This window comes from Lineus longissimus, chromosome 2 (genome assembly GCF_910592395.1).
Source record: "Lineus longissimus chromosome 2, tnLinLong1.2, whole genome shotgun sequence".
Classification (NCBI taxonomy): Eukaryota; Metazoa; Nemertea; class Pilidiophora; order Heteronemertea; family Lineidae; genus Lineus; species Lineus longissimus.
Genome location: NC_088309.1, coordinates 15,466,837 through 15,487,962, shown reverse-complemented (window position 1 = coordinate 15,487,962; position 21,126 = coordinate 15,466,837). Strand labels below are relative to the sequence as shown.

General features: G+C 39.2%; 1 protein-coding gene across 7 annotated transcripts in view; it reads left to right on the top strand.

The window, feature by feature from the left end:
* LOC135482676 (synaptic plasticity regulator PANTS-like) overlaps positions 1–21,126 on the top strand; it is a 52,490-nt gene that overhangs the window by 25,359 nt on the left and 6,005 nt on the right. The window contains exon 5 of one of the 7 annotated variants that reach the window (XM_064762933.1): positions 9,321–14,120. The exons of the other annotated variants lie outside the window; for them this stretch is intronic. Coding sequence (XP_064619003.1) covers positions 9,321–9,536 — 216 coding nt within the window. The 3' untranslated portion in view covers positions 9,537–14,120. Of the gene's footprint in view, positions 1–9,320; positions 14,121–21,126 lie in introns of those variants that run through there. 7 annotated transcript variants of the gene reach the window in all.

Genomic DNA, 21,126 nt, shown 5'->3' with positions numbered 1-21,126 from the left:
AACATGGCAGACCGCTTCACAAGAAGTTGACGTGAGGCAAGACCACCATTGATTTTTTAAGGCTTTTAGCAGATAAATTGTCAATGTTTGACCGCGACACATCAAATACTGCGTGGGGTTGTGAATCTGACATTTTGATATGATATTCCGGACAGTCGGGCAAGTAAATGGTGAAAAGTAAACTGGTAGTTGACCACGGAAATTTTTTGATAATCGACAAATTAGACAGACATTGATATTTCCACTCTTTTCAGCCAACTGGCAGGAAAATCTCAAAACACACCCCCTATTACCAAATTAGCAAAATTCGAAATTAATTTTTTCATCAAATAATTTCTTTATATCTGTAGACTTGCCACAGCAAATATTTTTTCAATACCTCTCCAAATATGTACTTGAGAGTTAAAAACATCCACTCATCTAATTGATAGGCCTGGACCCTCCAACCTATAAATATTCAATGGTGGTATTGTCTCAATGAAGGTAGATTTCAGGGGTTAAAATTTTGAGAATTTTTTCAAACTTGATTTTCCTAATGTCGATGACATCCCACAACTCTCCAACAAAGGAAAGTGATATTTGGAGATTTTTGGAGAAATGAGAGACATTTCCAAGAGTGGTACAACTGTGCCAAAAGCGACGAAAGAGGACAAAATCGACAAAAAGTCATGATTTTGCAGCCAACAGCACCAAGTTCAAAGACCAGCCGTGGCCAGAATAAGCAAGCTATGGAGCTGAACATTTAGGATGTGATTTAGGAATATCTTTGCTGCTTAGGTCACAACTTTTAGAATCAAGGCCTAAGTAGTTTCAAAGAAATTACAAAATGAATGGCAACACAACAAGACTTGTAAAAATGAAACCGAACTTAGACCGGGGCTAGGTTGGCTCATATTGGGGTCAAATTAAGTTTTTTCTCTCATTATTTTAGCTTGTTTTGACCTTAAATCATCAGCAATACAATATTCTAAATGAATTAGAGTGATTTGAGCACATGCAAATTTTTCACTATAGTAAATCGAGGCAAGACCACCATTGATTTTTTAAGCCTTTTAGCAGTTCAATTGTCAATGTTTGACCGCGACGCATCAAATACTGCGTGGGGTTGTGAATCTGAAATTTTGATATGATATTCCGGACAGTCGGGCAAGTAAATAGTGAAAAGGAAACTGGTAGTTGACCACGGAAATTTTTTGATAATCGACAAATTAGACAGACATTGATATTTCCACTCTTTTCAGCCAACTGGCAGGAAAATCTCAAAACACACCCCCTATTACCAAATTAGCAAAATTAGAAATGAATTTTTTCATCAAATAATTTCTTTATATCTGTAGACTTGCCACAGCAAATATTTTTTCAATACCTCTCCAAATATGTACTTGAGAATTAAAAACATTCACTCGTCTATGAATATTCAATGGTGGTATTGTCTCACGTTTTCTCATGTTTCTTGTCAAAATAACAATGATATCGTACACCTTTGATAGTTACACTGGTCAGAGTACACAAATAATAGCGACGAAGTAGTCTGCTGGAATTGCGAGGTATTTTTAACGAACAATAAAACTGCCATTCTCAATCTATGCTGATACGGAAAACCGTGAGGAGCTGCATGAACTGGGCCTACATTATTTACCATACTTTACAGTTACATACCTGATACCGGTACATGAACAAATGCAATACACTGCAACATATGTGCAGGGAAGTGAAGTATGCATTGCAAGCCATGTGTCCAAACTCTACCAAGGTGAACGTTAGTAAATAAGGGTGAACTTTTTCAAATTTATTAACTTTATTTTATCCCCCCCCCCCCCCCCCCACCAGTTCACTAGTTTTTCACAAAAGTTTTGATCTTTTTTTGTACATTTATGTTTTACCTTTCATCAACATGAACAGCAAGCCATACAGGGTTGTATATCTTCTCACGGTTTTCGCGTATCAGCACAGACTTCTCATTGTTTTTGTAACATAATCGGGAATGTTATCTTATTTTGATGGTGTTTTTTTACAAAGTGATATTTTTTCTCATGTTTACAGGATGATGCAGTCTAAAATCTACGAGTCATTCCGGTGGTCTCCACTGGCAAAGTGGTGTTGCTGTGCATGCTGTGGAACTGGTGACACGAAACCAATCAACCAGTCAGCCATGAAATTGACAGGATCGGGAAAGAAGACGCTGTATCTTAGCTGATTTGTCCTTCACGTTTTGGTCTTGTTTTACTGTATTATACAAGTTGATTGAATAAAGAAGCCTTGAAATTGAAAAGGCATCTCTGAATTTTTATTTATTATAATATTGAAAAATAAAGCTTGCCTATTAAACCTAAACTCTTGAACATGTAACCTTTAACCCTTATACTAACTGTCGCGCTCGACCCTAGGTCGAGAGGCAAGGGGTATGGTGATGTAAGAGACGTCATCATGCCTCATGTCACAATCAAGTAAGAGACCGCATTGTCGCCTGAATGATATGAGACAAGAGGGTGATGTCATAATCAAGTAAGTGACCACGTCGTAGCCTGATCGATGTAAGAAAAGAGCGTGATGTATGAGACGTTATCATGCCTGATGTCACAGTCAAGTAAGACTTTGTTGTAGCCTGATTGATATAAGAGAAGCGGGTGATGAAAGAGTCAGCATCATGCCTCATGTCACAATCAAGTAAGAGATCGCATTGTAGCCTGATTGATATGAGAGTAGAGAGGGTGATGTTAGAGACGGCATCATGCCTCATGTCACAATCAAGTAAGAGACCGCATTGTAGCCTGATTGATATGAGAGTAGTGAGGGTGATGTTAGAGACGGCATCATGCCTCATGTCACAATCTAGAGACTGTATTGTAGCCTTATGGGAGGGAATAGGGCAGTGTCGCAAGAACTAATCTTAACTCAAGGTAATGAAGGAGAGATTTGCACTGACGTACTTTTATGACCTTCTGCCCTACTTTAAGACTGTTATAGCTAAAGTAGTCGTGTTTGGTATCGAACTAAATATAATGAACAGTAGGTTTGTGCTAACCCATTTTCATTACCAACTGACCTACTTGGAGACGGTTACAGCGAAATGTGTCATCCGTGTTTGATATCAAACTAAAAGTGTTTAAGAGTAGGTTTACCCTGATATACTTTTATGACTCACTAAACAACTTGAACACCCTTAGAGGAAGGCAGTCGCATTAATGGTATCAAACTAAAGGTATTGAAAGAGCAGTTTTGTGCTGGCCTGCTTAAACACAGTTAGAGCAAAGGCATTGAAGGTATTGAAGAGCGGATGTGACAAAAGAACCCCTCAACTACTTCATTCACTGCAGTTCAAATAAAACCTTCACAACTGTCATCCACCCTAGGGGCCAAATTCATTAGACGGGTGTAACTTCTCCCTGATTAGTTATAGGGCCTATTCATCTGTGAAGATTTACATGAAGGACCTGAATCTGTCTTCATTAGTTAAACGCTGTTTTAAGCTGAACGCCCTCCATGAATTTGGCCCCATTTGTCTAGGCTTGATTCCATCTAGTCCACATCTCCCTAATCTACCATAAACCTACATTCTGGTACTCGCATATACCACTTGCTACATTTTCTTGTCATTCATCTCACTAGCATATACCCGAGGCGCGGGCTGTTCGAGGTATAAAAATCGGATTGTGTGGGTGCTGGTATGTTGTGGGTTTGGTGTAAATGGGGTGCTGGTTTGTGAGTAACACTTTTTTCATGAGTGTAATACTTCTTGAAAATGGAACTATGTAACCATGTACATGATGTACAGGCGTCCACAATGCTAAACCAATTCTCGGAAAACCAAGATGGTGCAGACTGGTGATGTACTCGATATCAGCCAGCGATTAGCGCCAGGATGGTTTAAGTTACCGGTGTGTACGTAAATCTTGTCTCCCGTTGGGTACATTGTGTCCTAAGATGAGCTATTTGTGAATAAATGGCTGTCTCGAGGTGGAAAAGCAGCATTTTTCCTTCAGAGATGGGCGCCGCCATCTTGCATGCTGGCGTCAGTGACGTCGATTTTGATTGGTGGATGATGCGCGCATGGAAGTGACCATTTGAACAGGACATCTGATTGGTTGATCGCAGAAGTGGGAGGTGGCTCGGCAATTTTCATGACGGTAATAATGCAGAGAGATTACTGACGGACTTCTCGGCGAAGAGATTACTTGGAGCTCTCCAGTTGATGTCATCTCCACAAAGTTGTTATTTATTCCAAAACCACCAAGATATTCGACGTATGGCACCCTCAGTGACACTCTTACTTATGATCCACACCTACGAAGCCAAAAGTTGCAAGAATTCGACGCATTTTCGAGGCCCAATTTTGAAACAAAAATCGCCTCCTATTTAGCGGCCACAACGCGCATTATAGTATAGATTCCTTGCTATTAAATTCCGCCAGCGTAGCTATTCAGGCCGCCAGGCCTCTTGTTCATCTAATGCCATCACATCTTGTGTCTTCTCTGTCTTCCGTGGTCTGTCCCCCATTTATGAAAACCTTATTTTTGCCAATATCTCATTAACAATGATTGTCAGAGTTATGAAACTCTTACTGTGGACATAATCGGATCAGACCACGTGATACCCGGGTTTTGATTCAGTTTACTTTTCTAGGTCACAGAGGTCATCTATTATAATTACACTGGAAGGGGGATGAGTTAAGTCACACTTTGGGACGTTGTATCGCCTTCAAATTTGGCATGGATGTTGGTCACATGTTAACTGTTGATGTAGGATGAGTGAATGTAAATAGCATGACTGGTGTGAAGAAATATTCTTACTAAGATAAGTTCAGCTATTCACCAGGTACAGGTAGGTTACTAAAAATACAAGCTCTTGCATTCAACACCCAGCTGTTAGATAGGTAATGTTAATCAGCCCAGAGGGAGGGCAAGTAAAGTGATTTCAAAGCCACCGCAAAACCACCAGGTACAGGCTGTTCCAATCATCCCCACACCCAGCTGTTTGATAGGTGATCTAAATCACCCCACAGTGAGTGCAGGTGTCTGATTAAGACACTGCATAACTAAAGAGCAATAGCTCGGCTTCTGTGCATGGTAAGGAGAATTGATAGTGATCAAATTAAAAATTTCTCATTTCTGCTCCGCTGAAGTAAATTTTTGAAACTAGAGGTGTCCGGAGTTCAGTGCAAACTCAGAGGCTTCCCCACGGTGTTTTTTGTTGCAAATCATCTGATCCATCTTCCCTGAAAATTGCAAGATGATAGCATTTAAAATAATTAGTGGGCTAGGAGCTTACGAGGCCTGCAATGAAAGTTTTTTCAAATCATTTGATCCCCCTTCCCTGAAAATTGTATGTCAATAGCATTAAGGATAAGTGAGATACGAACTAACAAGGTAAAACACAATGAAGCTCGTTATTATGCAAATTAGTCACCTAACTGAAAAATCAAACCCACATGCACAACTACAACATATCACCTATCATGCCCAAAAGTTTCAGCACTCTCCACCGGTTACAGAGGAGTTGTCTCGAAATGATTTTTTTGTCATTTGATAGTTACCAAAAACAAAAGCACTCATTATTTCATGAATGAAGCAAATGTTGCCTGGAATGAAAGTTGGTGAAAATCCTCTGATCCACCTTCCATGAAAATTTTATGGCGATAGCAATAATAACTAACGAGTTTTAAAAATGAAAAGGCCAGGGGCCTTTGTGCTCACCGTATAGACATTTGGTGGATAGGAAGTCAAATGTTATGAAACCTTTTCTTAACCGCTAAAGCTATGAACTTAAAATTTGGTACACATGACTATCTATGTCATGTTTCTTCTGACACTGATTTTCAATCCGATCTGATTCTTGACTTGGCCACCAGTGGGCCAAAACTAAATGTAATGGTCCAGGGACCCATGTGCTCACCTCGGTTAATGTAATGTGTAGCAGCTTCTACGTCGAACTGTGTCCCGAAGGAATCGAGGAAGTCGTGGAATATTTCACCAGTTCTTTATTGAGTCTTTATTCTTTTATCCATCTAAATGTCCACTTAAGTTCTGCATTACAAGAAATAAAGTGCCCTAAGTTTCATCTCAAACAAAGACAAATGCACAATCAGACAGTCTAGGAAGTGCTGCCACCTGGCATTATGTGAACGGACTAAATATTAGAAAATTTGGACAGCACCTCTGCCTATATTTGTGCCTAAAAACCCGCACTAACAATGCCAAATTAACATCCAAACTCATTTGGAGTACATAAAGGTCCATACAGGGCCTAAATCTAACTCAAATAGCGAAGAAACAGCTTTAGAGGGAATCTGAAGCGATACACCTGATGACAGAACTGTCTTCCGGAAAGATGCAATTTTGCCGGGGCAGGGTGACAAATAACAGGCCGTAATTCAGACCCAGGGGCTTGACATCACAATATATGGGGTTCTAGACATTTACCTCTGTGATGCGCTAATCTTTGACTTTTACTTTTGGGGCAAAGGTGGCTTAGATCACTTTAAATTATTTGCTCTGTAATTTCCAATCTTTTCTAGAATACATAATGGCGGTATGCGAACCACAAGGGTAGGTGGCGCTCAGGTCAGTTTCCCTTAAAGCTGAACTGTACATTCAAACTGTGGCCACAGTTACATACTGCATGTCATTTGCAGTGGATATGAGGAGAACAGTTTCTGGCTGGTTTCACCAGTTTTGATTCCATTGAATAATATTATTCTTCTCGGCTCAATGGCACCAAAAAAATTACCGGTACCATCTAAGTATAGCATTTTGGTTATAAAGTTGACTGAATTTCAGGGTTATTGAAGAGTATACATGTCACATGGAAATTGGTTGACATCTATTCAACAGTTTAGGAGTACTTGGAATTTGTTGGATATTCAAGACGGCGGCCATATTTGTCATGGGATTTGACTGAAAATTAGTGATATTGATAAGAGTACATAGATACATAATCACATGAAGTTTGGTTGTAATCTGATCATTAGTTTTGGGGTACCGTAATAGGACTTTGTTTAATTTTCAAGATGGCCCCCTGGCGGCCATATTGGAATATGGATTTGACTGAAAATCAGGGATGTTGTAGGGAGTACATAGACATACAATCACATGAAATTTAGTTGCAATCCGACTTTGTGTAATTTTCAATATGGCCGCCTGACGACCATATTTGAAGTCCGAGTGGAAAAAATTTTTGGGGTAGGATAGAGCGAGCTCAAATAGAAACGAAACGTGTCACCTATTAGTGATTTAGTGAGCTTTGACCTCTGTGACCTAGAAAAGTAGGTAAAATCAAAAACCCGGTGATGAAACGTGCTCCGCTAACGGACGATAACGAGCAAAGCAGGAAAAGTACCTTGGTGGTTACCACCTATGAACTCTTGCTTAGGAGGTCATTCTTTGTTTTTAATCTTCACTTATGAGGTAAAAAAACAGAAAATGGACAAGTCCATGTTTAACCACCTAAGAACAACTGTCTGAAATAAGCTCACCATAGGGCAAGCTCACCACATTGCAATAGCTTTCCTGAAGTGGTTAACCATGTAAGGGAAAATGACCACACGAGTCCAATGAAGATGAAAATGACCACCTTAGCTACTGTTTGCAAACACGGACGACGATGACGGATGACGGAAGCCACGGTATTGTATAAGCTCCCCAGAGCTGGGCTAAAAAGGTAAGAAGTGCAATATCTCGCTTATTAGTGACTTGTTTTCTATGATATTTTTATGATAGGTACTCCAAGCAACAATACATCAAATGTCATACCGACTTTGGTTTAACCATGTAGCATGTTTCTTAACCAGGATGAATTCCTAACCACCAAATATCTATACAGTGAGCACAATGGCCCTTGGTCGTGAGCACAATGGCCCTTGGCCTCATAGGTGAAGATTGGAAACAAGGAATGACCTCCAAGCAAGAGTTTGTGATAACCACCTAAGGTACTTTTAGTTGCTTTGGTCGTCGTCATCGTCATCGTATCCTGTTTCAAAAACAGTGGCACGTTTCTTAACCGCTAGAGCTATGAACTTGAATCTTTGTACACAGGACCCCAGGTCATGTAACCTCTGACAATGAATTTCGGTCCGATCTGATTTCTGACTTGGCTACCAGGGGACCAGAAGTGGAAACCTAAAAAGTGTGATATCTCTCTTAGGAGTGACTCGTTTTCAATAATATTATATGGGTTTTTGATTTGACCTAATTTTCTAGGTCACATAGGTCAAATGGCGTAAATTGTCTGTTTGAGTGTAACAATGGCACGTTTCTTAACCGATTAAGCTATGAACTTGAAATTTAGTGCACATGACTCCTAACATCAGATTACCTCTGAGACTGAATTTCGGTCTGATCTGATTCTCTACTTCTCCACCAGGCTTTCCACTTGCCCTAAAAATCCTAAAATTCCTAAAAAAATTGCTTTCCCTAAAAATCCCTAATTTGAATCAAATTTTGCTCTTTTGCCCTAAAAATCCCTAATTTTCTCTTTTTCCGGTGATCACGCGCGCTCAAAGTACGATGTCGTTGATGATGTGACTGGCATACCTCCACATATTCTGGTTTGGTGATGGTTATCTCATGGTCATCAAATCTGGTTCCTTCTAGAAGCATACAGGATCCCAGTTCTAGGTAAGTGACGAAAGTGCCAGATTTGATGACCAGTCTCCATCACACAAGCAGTGGAGGTTTGCCAAGCACACCCGGACAAGTATTTTGTGAGTATGTGTGTGAATGCCAGGGGTGAGTTCTAATATTCCATTAGATTTTCATGAGTAATATACCCTAGATCACCCTAAATTTGATTACAAATACCCCTAAAAATCCCTAAATTTGTAATTAAAATGCCCTAAAAAATGCCCTAAAATGCTCTTGAAGTTGACCGGAAAGCCTGCAAAACTAAAAAACGTAAAAAGTGCAATATCTCGCTTGATAGAGAGTTGTTTTCAATGATATTTTTGTGGTAGGTACTCAGAGCAAGGATACATCGCACATCTTACGGGTTTTCGATTTGACCTAATTTTCAAGGTCGCAGAGGTCAAACGGTGTGAATTGGCCGTTTGAGTGTTACAATGGCACATTTCTTAACCGATTAAGCTATGAACTTGAAATTTGGTACACATGACTCCCTACATCATATAACCGTTGACACCGAATTTCGGTCTGATCTGATTCTCCACTTGGTCACCAGGGGGCCAAAACTAAAAGCCCAGGTCAGCGGAGTGGATCCAAGGCTTGAGGGTCAAGATGATATAAGGGGACAAACTGACACATTTAGGATATTCAACAGGTGCAATGGCATTAACAGTTCAGTTCTATCCTCATTTTGTCTCATTTCAGTCCAAAATCATCGAAAATGAAGATGCACGTCGCAGTAAACGACTAGCAGATGCTCGGTCAAATGATGTTTGGGAGTACAGAAAAGAGCCCCCAGCAAATTGGGCTGGACCTCTGCCAGAGTGGAGCAAGAAAAATGAGAGTCAATACTTTACTCACCAACAAGGAATTATTGACAGCGGTCTACAAGAACAACAAAGAATGTGTATCATTTCATAGCAGATAGGTAGAGATTTAAGTCAGCCGCATCAGATGTGGAAAGACTGTAAGCTGTGATTCCATTTACGGAACAATGCAGGACTTTCAGACTTTATTCTTAATGATAGCCTTTAACACTATAGTAAGGGACGGTTCATATTCCTACGTCTGTGGGGAGGTTAGCAATACATTTGAATAGGCGAAACAGGAATAGGCGAAACAGGAATTAGGCGAAACAGGAAGTAGGTGATCAGGAATAGGCGAATAAGGAATTAGGCGAAACAGGAATAGGCGGAACAGGAATAGGCGAAACAGGAATACACCCTTTATACCACAGCTGTATATTAAGTATCAGTAAATGCTGTTCGCTATTGAATATACAATACAATTCACAGCTTCACCACTAGGGGGCATTTCCTGAAAACACAAAAGTTCCTGGTGAATTCCTCAAGGGAATTTGATAAAATTCATATGATTAGTGTGGATACATTATAATTGGTTATTCGGAAATAACTGCCCAGTGTTAGATTTTAAGGTTTTTTCACAGGTTGTCAGCACGGCAACCACCTGCATGAGCTCAGGTGGTCCTCCTGAATCTGAAGGCTATTGGCCGAACTTACCCGATGCTTAAGTGACACTAGCGCCACAAAATTACATTAAATAACTTGACTGCCGACCCTACTGGTTGAAAATTGAACTACGATGCCAGCACCCGGAGTGATGCGATTAAATATGAACATAGACCCTAGTGCAATGAGCACAAATCCTTGACACGATCGGCTGATTCATTTTTCATGTACGGAAATCGGCTGATTTTAGTAGTTGTTTTTAAGCAAATGTTTGTCAAATGACAGGTTGCCTGCTTGAAAAGCAGTGCTTATGTGCAAAAAAACGTACTTGTCCACCGGGCGAGCCTGTAAGCAAGGCTGGGTCATCCATCACAAAATTGGGGCGCCCGGGCAAAGGGACGACTGGGAAAATCCAACACTGCTACATTCATTGCGTCAATACCAGTTCTGAAGCAAGTCTTACTTTTGAGGGGGTTGGGGAGTGCTGAAAAGGAGGTCATTATGGGCACTTTTTGGCTCACCGTTCGGCGAGTCTATACAATACCGCTGTGTCCGTCGTCGTATCCTGGGCACATTTCTTAACCGCTAGGGCTAGATGGCTAAAACTTGGTGTGATGGTAGCTTTGGGCAATATGCCGAGGCGTATTTTTCTTTTTCGCGATATGGCCTACTTTCTGGCCTCCAGGTGGCCATCTTGGAAATTGGTTTTTTGCCTTTTTGAAGCTAATGGTTGTACGTAGAGTGACAAAATTTTTATTGTGTGTGTATCTAATAAGGTTAAATGACATATCACCCGGGTTTTTGATTTGACCTACTTTTCAAGGTCACAGAGGTCAAAGTTCACTAAATCACCGATTGGTGGCACGTTTCGTTTCTATTTGAGCTAGAAGGTTCTAAACTTCTGAGGACATATATCTAGGGACCCTCTATTGTATTCCCAAAATTTGTCCCGCTCGGACTTCAAATATGGCCGCCAGGCAGCCATCTTAAAAATTAAACAAAGTCAGATTGAAACCAAATTTCATGTGATTGTATATCTTTGTACTCTCTACAATGTCCCTAATTTTCAGTCAAATCCATTGACCAATATGGCCGCCAGATGGGCCATCTTGAAAATTAAACAAAGTCCCATTACTCCAAAAGTAATGATCAGATTGCAACCAAACTTTATGTTATTATGTATCTATGTACTCTTATCAATATCTCTAATTTTCAGTCAAATCCCATGACAAATATGGCCGCCAGGCCGCTATTTTGAAAATCCAGCGAAGTCCTATTACTCCTAAACTGTTGAACAGATATCAACCAATTTCCATGTGACATGTACACTCTTCAATAACCCTGAAATTTAGTCAAATTTATAACCAAAATGCTATAGTTAGATGGTACCGGTTATTTTCTTTTGTACCATTGAGCCAAGAAGAATAATATTATTCGATGGAATCAAAACTGGTGAAACGAGTCAGAAACTGTTCTCCTCATATCCACTGCAAATGACATGCATTACATTACTCGAGGTGAGCACATGGTTCCTGGACCATTTCATTCTTTCTTTTCAATCAGAGAAATAAAATACAGCTGGGGCAAAGTGATCTTTTCTCAGTTGATTCAGCAAGCTCTGGTCTTGTTGCAAAAAAACTTATTGAGCTACATGTATCTCTGATTCTTTTCCTGTGGGTTGGGGTGGGTGTTGGGGTGTGAAACTGTGGCGCTAAAGGTGTTTAATTTTCTCTGTAGGAGGCAGACAGATAAAAAATTTCAAAAATTTGTACAGATATCTGATGATGTGTTTTAAATATCTCGTGTTAATTTCAGCACAGTGGTTATTTGAATTTATCAAAAAGATTGATGACATTTGTAGGATGCATCAAAAGTCATTGCATCAGTGATTTACAATTTTCTTTAAAAAATGTGCCACATATGTTTGACTGCTACTGATGTGACGTCATCATTATGTCTAAGCGCTTGGGTTTTATAGATTAGTCACCTACACATACTTTTATTCAGATAATGGGCCATATATTCTCAATTTATTATTAATGCACTATAAACCTTTATATTGATAGACTATCTTGGATAAAAATATGAAGTTTGATAGGGAATTTTCAATAAAAGTGTCCTAAATTTCAGGGCTTTAGATAACGGGCGTATGGGTGTATATACGCCTGTGGAAAAGAGCAATACGCCAGGTTTTCTGGGCCAAAAACGTATTGTGACACCCCCTAAATGAACATCTGATTTCAGCGTATGCTTTCTAATATATCTGAAGGTGTATTCTGACTTCCAAAAATCCCGAGTCCCAATGTGTTTGGCGTCAAACTTAAAACGTTCACCGCCCGCCCGCCTCACACTCCTCAGCACGGCCGGTGTAGAAGTTTTAACTGTCCCCTGGTAAAAATGTCCCCTGGATACTAAGTCCCAGGAAAAAATGTCCTAGGTTATTTTATTCTGGGGAAAAATGTCCGGGTGGGCAATTTTACCTAGGGGAGATTGTCCAGGGTCTAGGAAAATATGTCCGTTATGGACTTCTTTTCCCAGTAATATCTGTCCATGTGATCGAAATCCCTTGCTAGTTGTTATCAATTTTTTAAATGATTTACCTACTCTTTTGAGTCTTATTTTAACAAAACTCACAACAATAGTGAATTTACAACGCAGACAGTTGATTACGATGCAATTCAATGCATAAACATCATTGTCATGGACATTGAAACCAGCTGAGTTAAAGGGGGAGTATATGTGACCTTCGTCCGTTTGCCTGAATACCCCATCGCTGGCCTTGATTATCGCTCACAATCAATCTAGTGTGGTCGCGAGGGGATTGCGAGAGGGCAAATCCCTACTGACATTGGGGTAACTGGCCATTTAAGGGTATACGAGTCGTAAATAAAGAAATGAGGAAATATTCATTCAATGCTAATACGCAGTTTTTATTCCAGCTATAAAATTACTGCTTGTACAGCTTAAGTGCGCTGCCATTTATGGCCCCCTTCATTTTCTCCCCTTTTGAATTCTGTAACATGTAACCGTTACTTCTTGTTCTCCCTACGATGGTGAATGGTCCCAACCAGGGCTCCTCTTTTTTGCCTCCTTTCCTATCGCTTCTTCTGAGGTTTTTCTTTAGAACTACTGTTCCAACAGCTAGATCCTGAAATGAGTGATTATAATACGAACTGTTGAAAAAGTTGTGATGTTATGTTGAAGCAAAGTGTTTTATTGGCAATGAAACATATATTCCAATACTTGGATTTTAAAGTCCTACTTATATCTTTATGATAACATCTTCCCGTTGCGTTTCACTTCCACGTTAGGCGTCTTAGTAGAGAAAATCATCAATGATCAACAGAATTATTTCTTGTTATTTCGACCACTCACCGCTTGCGCTTTTCGCCTAGCGTCGTAATTTCTCTTTTGTTGCCCTTGTGCCTTCTCAATATTGTCCAGAACTTTCTTCCCCTCTACTTTTCTAACTTTCATTGCTTTTTCAACAACATCTTCCGCTACTCCATTGCCATTCTCTGCGCCAGTATTATCTCCTTCAATAACATCCTCTGGGAGGGTCAGTTCTCTGTAAAGGTATGTAGATATACAATAGAACTTGTCAACCTAACACACAAAATAATCGAAGGTACCAGGTCGATGCGTGATATTTTGAACTGAAATATCGTTGGATGATTGGTCACTATTAGCAATAATGGAGCGGGACAAGGTTCCAGATGTACCATACTAAATATAGACAGCTTACCTCCCGCACATGAGAAAAAAGGGTGTGTACTTCGTTGATGCGTGCTTGGATGTATTGTAAGCGAAAACGCATTCTTCCAGCTGCTCATCCCAATACACAGCCCCAAAAGTGGTGTTACCTTAACACTCAAAATGAGTGTGCCTAGAACACCCATTTGTAGTGTAGACAACCACCCAACACCCATTATTGGTGTCCAATTTTGAACACCACAGACAAGTGTCGGGCCCAACACCGATATTAGGTGTCCAATTTTGAACACCACAGACAAGTGTCGGGCCCAACACCCATATTAGGTGTCCAATTTTGAACACAACAGACAAGTGTCGGGCCAACACTAAAAGGCCGTGTTGGCATGTAGAACACCCATTTGTAGTGTAGACAACCACCCAACACCCGTATCAGGTGTCCAATTTTGCACACTGCTGACAAGTGTCGGGCCAACACTACCTCTTAGTGTGAATCCAACACTAATCCAGGGTGTTGATTGAACACTACTTTTAAGGGTCAATCGAACACTGAACCACAGTGTTAGCCAAACACTACTTTTTGGGGTCAAACCCACACTGAACCAGAGTGTTAAACCTACACTGAAGCAGAGTGTTAATGTCACACTACTTCTTAGAGTCAATCCAACACTGAAGTAGAGTGTTAACCTAACACTACTTCTTAGAGTCAATCCAACACTGAAGCATAGTGTTAACGTAACACTACTTTTAAGAGTCAAACCAACACTGAACCAGAGTGTTACCTAACACCACTTTTAAGGGTCAAACCCACACTGAACCGGAGTGTTAAACCAACACTGAACCAGAGTGTGAACCTAACACTACTCTTAAGGGTTAATCCAACACTAAACCATGGTGTTGTCTGAACATTACCTCAGAGTGTTAGTCAAGCACTAAACTAGAGTGTTGGCAACTAACACTCCAAGAGAGTGTTATCCCAAATTCCCAGAAGAGTGAGTTCTAATGGGAAAGTAAGAAATCAGTCAGAGAGATTGCCACCTCCTAGGTCCCACTGCTACTTTTCCTTCAAAGCTGCAGGCTGCAACCTAGGAAGTCCCTGGCTTGACTTCAAGAACTCAATCTAAGGCCTTTAAAAGTTACATATCATTTGCTTGATTTATTTTTAAACATCTTAAAAAAGAACTGGGAAATTCAAAATTTACAAAGTCAAATTCATTCATTATCTTACAAACTAGGTGTCCATTTGCTTAATTTATTTTCAAACGTATTGAAAAAAGAACTGGGAAATTCAAAATTTACAAATTCAAATGATTCATTACTTAAAAGGCCCAGAGGCCAACACTGAAATTCTGAAATCTAACCCTTTCACTGTTGGTGACGTGCTTGGCAGGTCATGAAAAAGGAGCTTGGAAATTCAAAATTTAGAAATTCAAATTCATTCATTTCCTTACAAACTAGGCATCCTTCAGTTACATATTATACCATTTGCTTGATTTATTTTCAAACATGTTGGAAAATGAACTGGGAAATTCAAAATTTACAAGTCAAATTCATTCATTACCTTACAAACTAGGTATCCTTCAGATACATACCATTTGCTTGATTTATTTTCAAACGTGTTGAAAAAAGAACTGGGAAATTCAAAATTTACAAATTCAAATGATTCATTAAAATGATTCTTAAAAGGCCCAGAGGGCAACACTGAAATTCTGAAATCTAACCCTTTCACTGTTGGTGACGTGCTTGGCAGGTCATGAAAAAAGAGCTGGGAAATTCAAAATTTACAAATTCAAATTCATTCATTTCCTTACAAACTGGGCATCCTTCAGTTACATACCATTTGCTTGATTTATTTTCAAACATGTTGGAAAATGAACTGGGAAATTCAAAATTTACGAAGTCAAATTCATTCATTACCTTACAAACTAGGTATCCTTTAGATACATACCATTTGCTTGATTTATTTTCAAACGTGTTGAAAAAAGAACTGGGAAATTCAAAATTTACAAATTCAAAAATTCATTACTTACATGTAAAAGGCCCAGAGGGCAACACTGAAATTCTGAAATCTAACCCTTTCACTGTTGGTGACTTGCTTGGCAGGTCATGAAAAAGGAGCTGGGAAATTCAAAATTTACAAATTCAAATTCATTCATTTCCTTACAAACTAGGCATCCTTCAGTTACATATTATACCATTTGCTTGATTTATTTTCAAACATGTTCGAAAATGAACTGGGAAATTCAAAATTTACAAAGTCAAATTCATTCATTACCTTACAAACTAGGTATCCTTCAGATACCGTACATACCATTTGCTTGATTTATTTTCAAACGTGTTGAAAAAAGAACTGGGAAATTCAAAATTTACAAATTCAAAAATTCATTACTTAAAAGGCCCAGAGGGCAACACTGAAATTCTGAAATCTAACCCTTTCGCTGTGGGTGATGTTCTGGGCACGTCATGCCCATCTACAATCATGTTAATTCACCAGCACTTGGTTGCACTTTCTCTTAACACGCACTTGGAGAATACTGTAAACCGGGAAATATTCGCGGGTGGAAATTATGGCGGATTTCTGGAAATTGCTTGAAACATCTATATTTTACGCTTTTTAATTTTGCGGAGGCACTATGGTTCTTCAGTTAACTCCAATGAAATTTAATGTTTTATGCTGGTTACTTTCGCGGATCATGGACAACTGCGAAAACAGCGAAATTAAAGAAACGGCCAGGGGCCATTGTGCTCGCCATAAGAATACTTAGAAGACATATAATTCATGCTTGTTTACTGAAAGTGCTGCAGTACAGGGCCCGGTTGTTAGTACATTTAAATTGTGGCATTACATGTATGTAAGAGTCAAAATGCTTCCACTGTTAATTCTCTCAAATAACTTTGCCCAAATTGCTGCACTAGTGCACATCAATCTTATAGTTTGTTATAGAATGCCTGAATCGACTTGATGTTGCTCTTACTGGCCTTAAGTCCACACACAAATTTCTCAATAAAAATCTGTGCCTGCTTTACATGCATGTTATATTCTACATTTAAAATGTAGTGCAGTCCTACCATGGCCATGATAGCATCCAAGATGTGAGGCACCTTCCAAACAAGGCACCCTTCAGCGATTATATGGATTTTACGTATATCTTCCAATGTGCCTGTCACGATAATGGCGGGCTGGTCCCGGCCTCGCACATCTTTTACGATGTCCTCCAGTATGGCCGTAGACTGAAGAAGAAAGACCCATTAGGTGAATGTTAATGAAATGGTGCAGGCCAGCTACCATGTGCTTATGGCAAGCGGAGTGTCCAGTAATTAAAAAAACCTAGTTTTATTCAAAAAACCTAGTTTTTTACCTAATAAACTAAGTTTATTTGGTAAAAATATAGGTTTTTTTAAAACAACCTTGTTTATTAGCTAATAAACCGAGTTTCTTTAATAAAACCAAGTTTTTTACCTAATAAACCTTGTTTCTATCCACAAATGTCAAGTTTAACAAATAAACTTGGTTTTATTCCCTAAAATATAAGTTTTTCATCCAGTGGTAATAAACTTAGTTTTATAGCAAAGAATCTTGGTTTATTAACAATAACTGGACAAATGGCCAATAAACCTACCTTTTTACGTAAAAAACTTGGTTTTATACAAAACAACTTAGTTTTTTGCAATAAAACCTGGTTTTATTGTAAAAATGTAGGTTGTTTTGAATAACTGGACAAACGGCGTGCAAAAACCTACTTTCTATCGAGAAACTTGTATTTTCTACCTCGCCCCATGTACACAAATCCGCGATGTTATCGGGACGAGGATGGGCAACCTCGGCACCACGTTGTACTAATGCTGCACTGCACTGCACTCTGTAAACTAGTTAGTGAGACCCTAACCTCATCCCAGATAACTCAATGTAGGTAGGATCGAGGTTTAAAAATGTAAGTTTTCTAATAAACCAGGTTTATTTTAAAAAACTAGGTTTATTAGTAATAAACTTAGTTTTTTTAAATAAACTAGGTTGTTTTGGTAATAAACCTTGTTTTATTGAATAAATGGACATTTCTGTACAGAAACTTATGTTTTATACGATTATGTTGTAAAAAAACAAGTTTTTTAGGTAATAAACCAGGTTTTTTAGCATAAAATGTAAGTTTCTGTTAAAAAACCTACTTTATTAGGAAAGAAAGTAAAAAAACTTGGTTTTATTAAAGAAACTCGGTTTATTAGCTAATAAACAAGGTTGTTTTAAAAAAACCTATATTTTTACCAAATAAACTTAGTTTATTAGGTAAAAAACCAAGTTTTTTTGAATAAAACTAGGTTTTTTTAATTACTGGACACTCCGCTTGCCATATGTGCTCACCTCGGAAAATGTTAATACATGCCATTTGAAGTGGATGTACATGTCACATGGAAATTAGTTGACATCTCTTCAACAATTTAGGAAAAAAAGATCTTATTTAAATTTTCAAGATGGTGGCCTGGTGGCCCTATTTGTCAAAAGATTACATTGAGAACTTGAGTTTTTTGTCATGAGTACATAGATATATAATCACATGAAATTTGGTAGCGATCCGATCATTAGTTTCGAAGTAATCAGGCATTATCTCAAAGTTGTCCCAGGAGACATTATCAAGGTGAAACTACCATGACTCCACACAAGGTTTCAGGTCGACCAGTGTTATGCCATTTCATTCATGTTATGTCATTTCTTTCCGGATGGCGCTCGAGCTGTCAGGCCGCAGAAAATCATCTCTGATCCGGTGACTCGGACCGGTCACTCAGTCGGTTTTCCTATTTTATCATATACCCGAAGTGTGCTGATCCGGCAAACAAGACATTGCAAAAGCTAAATGAAATGTCCTTGGGACATTTGTGCTCACCTGGTGTTGATTTATTCCTAGATATTATGACAGATTTGTAGTTTGGTAATTGACATGAATTAATTGGTGTGGATTAAGGCATGCAGGCTACTTGCCTACTGTTGAAATATTGCCTAATTTAGCTATAGAGTCTACAAATAGAGGGGAGCAAATACACAGAGAGGAATGACACTGACTTGGTCAAGTCATGTGTAACCTTGGGCAACACAATTTTCTATAATAATCTCTTTATAGGATTTTACAAACTTGATCTCCTTATCACTGAAAAGTTGGTCACATTGACCTACTTTTTTGGTCAACATGTAGAGATGCTCAATAAGTGTCTACATACCAAATTTAAGGGATCACGTCCAAAAGTCTGCACGCGATATTCGCCGGCGAAATTCACACTGCAGTATTTCGCCTGCGAAATCAGTCCGAAAATCGACCGGCGAAACGATGGCGATTTTAAAAAATCGCCGATATGTCAATGCGAAATTTACCCACAATCGCGCCTGTTCTTCGATTTCGCACAATAAATCGCTCCAGGCGATAATGGAGCGATTTTACGAAATTGTTGGCTCTTGTCCGATATTCGCAAACGATTTTCGCCATCTTTAAAATACCCGGCGAAAATCGGACGCATTTTCGATTTCTTGGATTCGTTGTTTTATTTCGGGGACAAAAGATCGGCCAAAATGGTGAGTATAAAAAGCGTAAACATTTATTAGCTGATATTTCTATAATAATCATCAATTGTCAAACCATCTCGCACAGTTTGCCACTCAGTATAATTTGGCTAAATCGAGGGTGTACTGTAGGCCTAGGCCTATCCGTCCCCTAGGCGATATAGCGCCAAACTGCCTTTCAAACCTACACGACGGCACACACGACACTGACACGCTGTTTTAAAAAGTACACACACTCTATCAACAGCACCAAATCTCCGCCGACTTCATTTATCAGATTTTCACAAAAAAATAAAAATATGTTTTGTCTGTGAAATATTTATACCACTTCAATCTATTCGCTATGGCAGTTGAATACCTTTTCCTACATTCCATAATTTCTTATTTCCGAAAAAAGTTAGTCACGTGACAATTCAGTTTCCTGTTTCCAATGCGGTCATCCTAAATTGTGTCCAGTGGCGACCAATGGCGTCCAACGAGAAAATAAAAGGGTGTATATGGTTAAAAATGTTTTCAAGCTCCTAAAACACTTTCAATAAACAAGATTTAGAAGTTTGGTGGAGTTTGCAAACCTAGTTTTTGAATAATCATCCATCATCTCCATGTGCCAACCTGATGCGATTCCGCTTTTTCTATAAACCCAAGGAACGGCAGCTAAAACAAACATGGCGTCCTGTACTTTTGCTGGACGCATACTATCGTTTTCTGGTCGCCACTGGACGCAAATAGGATGACCCTTCCAATGCATGTTTACCATTTTTCACTTCAGTTTTTCTGAATGAATATGCTATCGATCATTTCCTGTTCATATCTAAACATTTGGCAGACCAAAAGAAATAGGCGTTTATATCGATAGTCTTCAAATTTTTTTCAACCTAGGCCTAGGTTGGGCCCGTCAGAAAACTCAACAACATTTGTCACCAATGAGGAACAAATGCACGAATGTTCAATGTTGTTTTGGTCAGCTAAGAAAACTGATGCAATGCTGCAATGCTGAATGCATGATTTATGGCTGATCCAGATTACACGAGACAAGAAGAGATTATTTTCTCCGCTCGATACCGCTGGTTTCTGATCACTTTCCTATGTTGTATATACATGTATATCTTTTGAATCCCTTGTTTATCTACCTTTATTTTGGAATAATTTTAATTATATCCTAGCTTTTCTAGATAAAAATTTAGCTTTTCCATTTCCATTGCCATTTGGCATTGTCTAGGCCTATATCAATCCTATTCAATACGACAATCAAGATGTACAGACCGGGGGAGCTGGCTGTACGTACCCATAAGTCTTTGCGGTAGTCTCGCGCGTACCGGATATAACCTATCAAGCTTTTCTCCTTCAGAGAAATACTGCGTTGCGCTCAACTGCCAATTATGCATTAGTCTGGTGGACACGAGGTTGGCCTTAAACTTGCTTGAAATCGAAAATTTGGACAACACACGTGTACTACAACAAACGGCAGCATTCTGACATATAGAAACATGTGGTCTGATTCTATTTTTACTTGTCATTTAGTGATCACGCGTCCAACCTCGTATGCAGGGTAATGTGGCTTTCTCATTGGTCGAACGTTAATTTTGTTCACAGCCTTATAAGGCACTTGAGCGCAACGCAGTATTTCTCTGAAGGAGAAAAGCTTGATGGGTTATATCCGGTACGCGCGAGACTACCGCAAAGACTTATGGGTACGTACAGCCAGCTCCCCCGGTCTGTACATCTTGATTGTAGTATTGCATATATGATCGTGTTACATAATCACAACGAGCCCAAAACTAGCGTC